This window comes from Terrapene carolina, unplaced genomic scaffold (genome assembly GCF_002925995.2).
Source record: "Terrapene carolina triunguis isolate 2854851 unplaced genomic scaffold, T_m_triunguis-2.0 Scaffold31058, whole genome shotgun sequence".
Taxonomy (NCBI): Eukaryota; Metazoa; Chordata; order Testudines; family Emydidae; genus Terrapene; species Terrapene triunguis.
In genome coordinates, this window is record NW_020695409.1 from 1 (window position 1) to 8,883 (window position 8,883).

General features: G+C 63.8%; 1 protein-coding gene across 1 annotated transcript; it reads right to left on the reverse strand.

The window, feature by feature from the left end:
- Positions 1 to 66: 66 nt before the first annotated feature.
- Positions 67 to 6,318, reverse strand: LOC112119262 (von Willebrand factor A domain-containing protein 5A-like; the record flags this gene model as incomplete). Its single annotated transcript, XM_026662881.1, has 10 exons — positions 67 to 170; positions 943 to 1,107; positions 1,234 to 1,348; positions 1,603 to 1,682; positions 2,909 to 3,053; positions 3,501 to 3,589; positions 3,703 to 3,875; positions 4,436 to 4,550; positions 5,222 to 5,394; positions 6,096 to 6,318. Coding segments are annotated over 10 exons (1,382 nt in total), but the record flags the coding sequence as incomplete, so codon positions are not given.
- Positions 6,319 to 8,883: the final 2,565 nt, after the last annotated feature.

The window sequence follows — 8,883 nt, forward strand, 5'->3', positions numbered from 1 at the left end:
GGGGGGGGGGGGGGGGGGGGGGGGGGGGGGGGGGGGGGGATGGGAGCTGGGGAGCATTGCTGTTACCTGTCTCCATCCTGTGGCTGCAGGGGGAACTGCAGCGTCTCCTTGTAGGTCTGGTCCTGGATGCGGTACTGCAGGGTGACACCCCCCATGGGAGTGTCTGCGGGCTGCAGGCAAAGAAAGGTGGTCAGAGGTGGAATGCGACAGGGGAGAAGATGCCCTGGGATCCCCCAGACCCAGCTTACAGAACAAAGAGGGCAAATACGCCCAATTAACACCAGTTGGGGGGCTAGCCTAGTCAGCCCAATGGCTGCCTTTAGGGTCCAGAGTTAACAATCCCCATTGAGCTCAATGGGGCTGGGGTAGCACAGAGACTTCCAGCCCAGTGGCCATCATTAGAGGTCAGAGTTATCGATCCCCACTGGAGGTCTCGTCTACACTACATACTTTGAAAAATCCATGAAAAATCCACACCCCTGAGCGACATAGTTACACCGACCTTAGCCTCCCGTGTAGACAGCGCTATGTCAGCAGGAGAGCTTCTCCCGTCGGCTTAGAGTGTCTTCACCAGACGTGCTACAGCGGTGCAGCTCCGCCGATGTAAATTTGTAGTGTAGACCTGCCCTGAGATCAATGCAGCCGGGCTAGTACAGAGACCTGCAGCCCAGTGGCCATCATTAGGGGTCAGAGTTAACAATCCCCACTAAAATCAATGGGGCTAGGGTAGCACAGAGACCACTGGCTCAATGGCCATCGTTGGGGTTCAGAGTTAACTATCCCCACTGAGAACAATGGGGCTGGGGTAGCACAGAGAGCTCCAGCCCAATGGCCATCATTAGGGGTCAGAGTTATCGCCCAGGAGGAGACTGGGGGGCTCCTGGCTCAGTCACTGATCCCGAGCCCTGGGGGCGTCCCAGGGCAGGGGCCTCACTCTCTCACCTGGGGCTGCCCGCGGAGCTGGGCGTAGACGAGACACCGCTGCCCACCGAAGATCACCTCGGGGCCACGACGCAGCAGCTCCGCCTGCATCCCGGGGGGCAGATCCCAGCTCAGCGAGATCCCGGTCACCGCCGGCTGCAGGGCCCGCTTCAGAGACTGCAGCACCTGGGAGAGAGACCGGCACACATAGGGTGGGCCAGGACGCCTGGGTCCTATCCCCAGCTCTGCAGGGGAGTGGGGTCTAGTGGCCTAGAGTGGGGGAGCTGGGAGCCCGGACTCCTGGGTTCTCACCTTGGGCTGCATGCGGTCCTGGCTAGTGATGAACTCGGCGCTGCCCTCTGCTGCCCGGGCGATGCCTTTGATCAGAGCTGTGGAGGCCCCGGCCCCGATGCCAAAGGAGAAGCACCTGCAGGGGGGGCAGAGTTCAGGGCTGGGGGGGCAGAGCTGGTGGGGCCCATCCAGTGCTGGGAGGGGGGGACAGGACAGTTGGAGAGGGGCCAGTAGGGCTGGCTGGGCTGGGGGCGGGCTCCCCATGCTGGCGGGGCTGGGGGGTAGGGTGAGGTGAAGGGTTGGGCAGATGCTGGGGACTATGGTGTGGGGGGGTCCACATGATGGCAATGCTAATGGGGGCAGGGCTCAGGGGGCAGGAATCCCCATTACCTGTGGGTCCCCCGGTGACGCTGCACCTCTGCGATGACATCCTGGGTGTTCTCTACCTCCCCATCCGTAAACACGAACAGCTCGGGGGGGGGGGGGGAAGAGCCGCTGCCAGAGCCAGGGACCAACCCCCCCCCGGAGACACCCCCTCCCCGCTGGGAACGGGAGCAGCCCCCCTAGAGAGTCTGCCCCTCTGACCCTCCCAGAGACCCCCGGCCCCATCCCTCCCCTCCCAGAGATCTTCCGAGGGGATGACCGACGGGGACCGCTGACCTTCTCCCCTATCTCTGTGACCCTCAACCCCTAGGCATGACCCCAACCCCCACCCATCACCTGTTCACCGACCCCTGGAGACAAGAACCCACCGACTGCTGTGGGCACCTTTCCGGGAGCTCCCTCCTGACCCCCCCACGTGTGCCCTCCCTGCCCCCCCGGGCTGCAGGGCACCCCCCAGAGCTGGGCACGGCACAAAGCACTGCCCCTCCCAGCTCTATACAGAGGTACCCCCGCCCGGTTGCTACCTGCCATGCCCCGCTCACACCCCCAGGGGCACTGGCCCCCTCATCTGGCCCAGAGCCCCAGTCCCACTCTGAGCCACCCCATGGCCCCTGTCGGCTGCCCCCCAGAACCCCCAGCCCCTCTCCAATCCCCTCTCCCGGGGTCTCCCCCTTGGAAGTTCAGGAACAGCCTCCGAGGAGAGCAGGGGGGGGCGGGCAAGGAAGGGCCTACGATGGCGTATGGCCCATGCGACAGCTGGGAGCAAACACCCCATGGGCAGGGCTGGGGCACTGGGGGGGGCTTAGAGTTACTGCAGAGAATCCTTCCCAGGGAGCTGGCTGGGGGGGAGGAGGTCTCGCCCCCATCCTCCGGGCAAGCTGACCCCCACGTGTGGGGTGGGGAAGGGATTTTCCCCCAGCTCAGATTGGCAGAGACCCTAGGGGGTTGGTCTCCCTCAGCAGCCTGGGGCACTCACTGGTTTGAACTGGAGCAACTGGGGGGAGTCGCTGTGACCTGACGCCTGTAACTCATGGTTTGGGGGTGCAGTGACTCAGCCCGAGGGGCGGGGCTGTCACAGGGGGGCGAGGGGCTGAGCAGTGTCACAGGGGGGCGAGGGGCTGTCACGGTGGGGGAGGGGAGCTGGGGCCTGATGAGATGATCACGATGGTCCCTTCTGTCCTGAAAGTCTATGAGTCTGTCCCACCAGGCCCGCATCCCTCTCTGAAACCCCCCACATCACCCCTCGGCCCCACAATCACTCTCCGAGCCTGCCCCAGGACGCCCCTCCAGCTGGCCCCAGTGCCCCAGGTACCTGGCGTGGGTGCCCGTCCCGGCAGGGGCTGCGGTAAATGGCTCGTAGTGGCTCCAAGATTTTGGTGCCCCCCAGGTTAGCCTGGAGCAGCTGGATGCGCTGCAGGGACTCGGCCATGGTCTGCTGGGTATATTCCACACTCTGCCTGCGGGGGGCGACGACAGGTCTGGGGCTGGGACAGCCGAAGCCAGGGACACCCTGCCCCCAGCCAGCCCTGCCCCTAACCCAGACACCCCCTGCCCCCAGCCAGCCCTGCCCCCTAACCCACCGATACTCCCTGCCCCCAACCAGCCCTGCCCCCAACCCACCGAAACCCCCTGCCCCCTAACCAGCCCTGCCCCCTAACCCACAGATACCCCCTGCCCCCTAACCAGCCCTGCCCCCAACCCACCGAACCCCCCTGCCCCCTAACCAGCCCTGCCCCCTAACTCACAGACACCCCCTGCCCCCTAACCGGCCCTGCCTCCTAACCCACAGACATCCCCTGCCCCTAACCAGCCTTGCCCCCTAACCCACAGACACCCTCTGTCCCCTAACCAGCCCTGCCCCCTAACCCAGCCAGCCTCCTCCCTGCCCTGCCCCTCGGACTCACGGGTAGAAGGACTCGAACTCAGACCCAAAGCCGTAGATGTTGAAATAACAGCCCAGGGGCAAACTCTTCAACAGCAGGAACAGGGTCTCCTGGGGACAGACAGACGGATGGAGAGTCAGCCCCATGGGCCCAGCCAGCCTGGGCAGCTCCCCCGGGCGTGGCCCCACAGGCCCATCTAGCGCAGCCTCCCGTCTGGCCGTACCTTGGCGCTGTTGATGCGCTGGCGGGAGAGGTCTCTGCCGTCCATGGGGCGCGCCATGCTGCCGGAACGGTCCAGCAGGAGGATGAACTCCCCGGCCCGGCTCAGGGCCGGCACCGCCTCGGGCACGCTGGGCAGCAGGGTCACCATCACGGCCGGGTCGCCCATCAGGGAGCCTGCAGGGAGATGGGAGCCAGCCCCCAAATGGGGCAGGCATGGGGTCGAGCCCCCGTGAGCCGCCCCCTCAGCACCACCGACTGCCCCCAGAGACCCACCCCCACTGCTCTGTCCCTCCCCCCACCCCTCTCTTGCCTTAGATCCCCCACCACCCCCAATACCCAGCCCCCAAGTGCCTGCTCTCACATCCCCAGTTCTCCCCCGTGCCCCCCAAACCTGCAGTGCTCCCCAGTGCCTGCCTGCTCCCAGACACCCCGTTCTGCCAACGCCAGCTCCCCCAAGGCCCCCCGCTCCTGTCCCCTGTCCTCCACACACACCCCATCCCCAGCTCCCCCAAGACACCCTGCTCCTGTCCCCCAACCCTCGCCTGCCCCCAGATTCCCACAGCACCCACCCCCATCAGCCCTAGGACCCCCCATTCCCCAGTCATCCCCCTCATTGCCCCGTGCCTCCCTGATCCCATGTCACCGCCCAGCACCTACCTCACCCCCCTCCCAGATCCCCACCCCCCTCTGCACCCCCGCCCAGAGGTAGCTGGGTGCAGGATCCCCTCCACCACCTGGCTTGGCTCCAGGCAGCCCGGCCTCCAGCACCGCGCTGGGTTTGTGTGGCTCCACGTAATAGACCAGCAGCTCCACGTCCCGGTCCCACGGGGGGGCCTGGGCCAGCGACACCTGGGGGGCGACAGACACACAGTCACCTCCACACGATTCCTGGGGGGACAGGGTCCTGCTGGCTCTCGTGCCTGGCTCGGTGCCCCCTGCATAAAGCCGGGGTGAGGGGTTGACCCTGGGAACGCTGGCTGGGCCCCCCCGGGTTCAGTGGAGAGAAGAGGGAAAAACAACCCCAAAGGCCAATGCAGGAACTTGGCTTTTCCTGGTGAAAAATTGCAAACATTTGACATTTGGGGGGGGGGCCTAAATCTTTCCAATTTAGGGGTAAAATTTTCCTGGTCCCCCACACCTCCATTTCCTTCCACTGAGAAACAAGGAGAGGGAAAATCCCAGAAACTAAACACTAACAGAGCCCAGCGACTGCCAGGGATTTCATCCCCAAACTGGCAGATTTCAGCCTGTCCAGATTTTCCCCAGAGAAACTGGGAAATTCCCCAGATCCGTTGGTGTCGCTCGATCCCCCCGCCCCCCAATCACCCAAAGTCTGGCCCATGCTCCCCCTTTCAGGACCCACCCACCTGGGACCTGCCCCCCAGCCTCGCCCCAAATCCCCCCCAGCCCACAGCCCCGTTCCCTGGCACCCACCCCTCAGCCCAGAGCCCCCTCTCTCCCCCCAGCACCCTCCTCCCATTGGGGATGGCCGGGACCCAGGCGCCCGGGTGAGCCCTTACCTGGGCAGTGGTTCGGTTCCCGGCCGTATAGCTCAGGGGGGTGAGGGGGCAGTTGGAGAGCACGCGGTCGATGCCGTGGGGCAACTGCAGCGTGGCGCTCAGGCTCAGGGTGTAGGGCAGCTTCCCCTGGGGGACCCGCGGGACCCCCTGGGTGACGTCCTCCCCGTCCCACCCTGCAGAGAGAGACACAGGGGTGAGGGCCAGGGAGCTGGGAGAGAGCAGGGGGAGGATAGGGAGTATGAGATATTGGGGGGATATTGGGCTGGGATATCAGGGGATTTTGGGATGGCTGGGGTGGGTCACATACCCTGGGGCGGGGATTTCAGGCCTGGGGCACACAGTAGTGGCCTATGGGGCGTTATGGGGGCTATTTGGTTCTTTCACTGTGGGGTACGTAACGGGGCTATGGAGGTTTCGGGGGATTATGGGCTGTGGGGTCACTCACCATGGGGTGTGTAGTCCGGGTTCTGGGGGCTATGGGGTACAGGGAGCTATGCGGGATCTATGGGGCCTATGGGTCTGGTCTCAACATGGGGCATGTGAAAGGGGTGCAGCATGGCTGGAGGCACACAGCTGGGGTATAGGGTGAAAGGGAGTATGGGGGGGATCTGTGGGTCTCACCATGGGGTGCATAGCGGGGGCAGAGGTATCTGTGGGTCTCACCGTGGGGCGCGGGGGGGGGGCGGGGGGGGGGCTGTGGGTCTCACCGTGTGGCATGTGGGAGGGGTCACCGTGTGGCACGTGGGAGGGGCAGGGGGATCTGTCACCATGAGGCACGTGGGGGGGGCTCTGGGTCTCACCGTGACGGGGGTAGGGGATCTGTGGGTCTCACCGGAGGACGCGGAACGGGTGCAGGGGGGGCTGTGGGTCTCACCGCGGGGCGTGTAGCGGGGGCGCAGCACGGTCGGCAGCACGTACCGGGCGGCCCCGTCAGGCTCCAGCGGCAGCTCGCAGACATAGCGCAGGGTCAGCACCGCCTCCTCCCCGGGGGGCAGATTCCCCAGGGAGCAGCTGAACACATCGCCCCCGGCCCCCTCCTGCTGCAGCAGGAACGAGCTCTGCCCCCCGGCCAGCGCATCCCCATACAGCTCCTGCGCCTGCTGGAGAGACGGGGTCACAGCGAGATCCCCCCCGCCCCAAAGAGGACGAAATCCAGCCCTCGGCCACACCTGCTCCCCACCCCGGAACCGTCCGGCCTGGGCCTCGGATTTGCTGCCTTACGAGGGGGCAAGAGGCCGGCAGCTGGTTGATTTCTCCCACAGCAGAAACCCGGCTCTGAGGCGCGCAGGGAGTCTCTGTGGAGGAGAGGGAAGCTGAGGGTGGGATGGGGGCGAGGAACACCAGAGCTGCGGTGACCGAGAGGGGCTCTGAACCCCACTCCCCGAGCCACGTTTCAGCTCACCACTACTCCAGTCGCCTGGAAAATTCCCAGCTGGAAGGTTGGACGGGAAGACTGGGATCACCTGGGCAAACCCGCACGCCGGGGAGGGCCCGGAATGAACTGCGGGGGGATAGAAGGCAGATCTTCTAAACAAACCTCCCGTCCGGCTTCACGCACAGCCCGGGATGGAGAATCCACCTCAGCCCTCAGGGAGTTGTGCCAGCAGCTAATTCCCCTCCCTGCCAGACAGGTGCACCTCCCTCCTAGTGTGAATTCCTCTGCCTGCAACTCCCAGCCAGGGGATGGCGTCAGACCATCCACTGCCACGCTGCAGTGCCCCCACCCCCAGCAGGTATTTACAGCCGGGGGGCCAGGCCTCTTCACCTTCTCTGGGCTAAGCTCCATAGGCTGGGAAAGGGCTGAGGCCGGGACAGGGCTTCAGCGGGGAGCTGGGGCTGGTTGTTTGTCCCCGGCATTTAACTCTGATGCCTAATTCTCAGCCCGGAGGAAGGGAGTCGGCGTGAAAATTGCGACAATTCACAGGCCCTGGCTCCTGCTGCAGTAGCTGCTTCTTGGGATGCGATGGAGCCAGAGGCTGAGTCACAGTGCGGAGGTGGCGATGGTGAGCTCCGACCGGCAATGGGCACCCAGCGTATGGGGAGCAGGTCAGGGCCGGCCGGGCGCCACGGGGATGGGCTCCGGGAAATCCATGCAGGGAGAAGTACGAAAAGAAAGGGACGGGGGGGGCGGATCGGGGGGGGGAGGAAGGTTTAGGGGTCACCTCCAAACACCCCCAAACCCGCCCCGGCACGCAGGGCCCCCCAGCCAGGGAGGGGAGACTCTGCTGAGGCAAAGCCCTGATTCAGGGGGATGAGCCCAGACCAGGGGGTGGGGAGGCCCTGGACACAGAGGGGGCAGGACCCAGATAAAAGGGGGGGCTAGGACCAGGGGAGGGGGCTCTACTGGGGGCCCGATCCGCACCCCCGTACCTTCTCTCTCGGTCTCTGAGCAGCGAAGCCCTGAGTCAGGCTGGAAGGGAAAGTATCCCTGCTAGCCCCAGCCCCGCCCCCGCCAGGGAGCGTCTGCAAACGCCTCACCCCTCCCCCCCAACCCAGCCAGGGAGTGTCTGCCAACTCCCCATCCCCAGCTACTATACACCAGGGACTGTCTACACAGTTCGCCCTCCTCCCGCCCGCCCGGGAGCCAGGGACTGTCTGCAAATTCTTCGCTCCACACATCCTTCCATGTCCCCACATTGAACTGAGGCTGGGATGTGTGTGTGTCCAAACTGCCCCTTGCTCCTTCCTGCCCCTTTATGGTGCAAAAAGGGGGGAGGATTGTGGATGCAAATGTTTCAATTCCAAGTTACCCCATTCCCATTAGCGTATTCACCCCACACTCTCCATCCAGGGGCCAGTGGTGGAAGAGGGGGGAGAACCCATCAGTCAACCATCACCCCTGCCTCTCAGTAGCGAAAAGGCATTGAAGAGAAATGAGGAAGCTTGGCCGGACGTGGGGAAGGGAGGGGGGAGTTTTTTCACCCACCACATTTCTTCTGGGGTCTCTTCAGAACCTGCTTTTAATGTCCCACTGGGTGGTGCTGGATCTGCCCTCCCTGGCCCTGAGTCCCCTGTGGGAGCCCAGAGCTGGGGCAGAAAGAGCTTCCCCCTCCACTCACAGCCCCACACCCATGGGCCTCTGGCCTGGGGGGACTCATTGTAATGGAAAGGTGGCAAGTCAGTCTCCAAGGCCCCTCCAGACCTCGCTCTCTGTGCTGAGGCTGCCAATGAGGGGCCGGGTAGTGTCCATGGGGATGGGGGCATCTTCTCTCCTACGGCCTGAGCAGCGTCCAGCACATCCCTCACCTCACGCAGCATCCCACAGCCCCCATTGGCCTGGAATGGCGAACCGCGGCCAGTGGGAGCTGCAATTGGCCAAATCTGGGGACGCTGCAGAAAAACAAACCGTCCCGGCCCACCAGCGGATTTCACTGACGGGCCACGTGCCAAAGATTGCCAACCCCTGTACTATGGTAATGGTGGTGACGTAAATACCTTAAATATGAAATATGTAGCCCTTAGTCCAAACTCAGCTAATTAACAACTTAGACTGAGGGGTTTAGAATGGAAATAGGTGCTTGAATTCTGTTGAAATTAATTAAGGACTGGATGCCTAGCAACTCTTTGTCTCCTTAGATAATCCCCATCTACTCTTAACATGAACCTCTGAAACCTAACACTCAATTTGAAACCGAACCCTGAAACATCACTCTAAAGTTAAC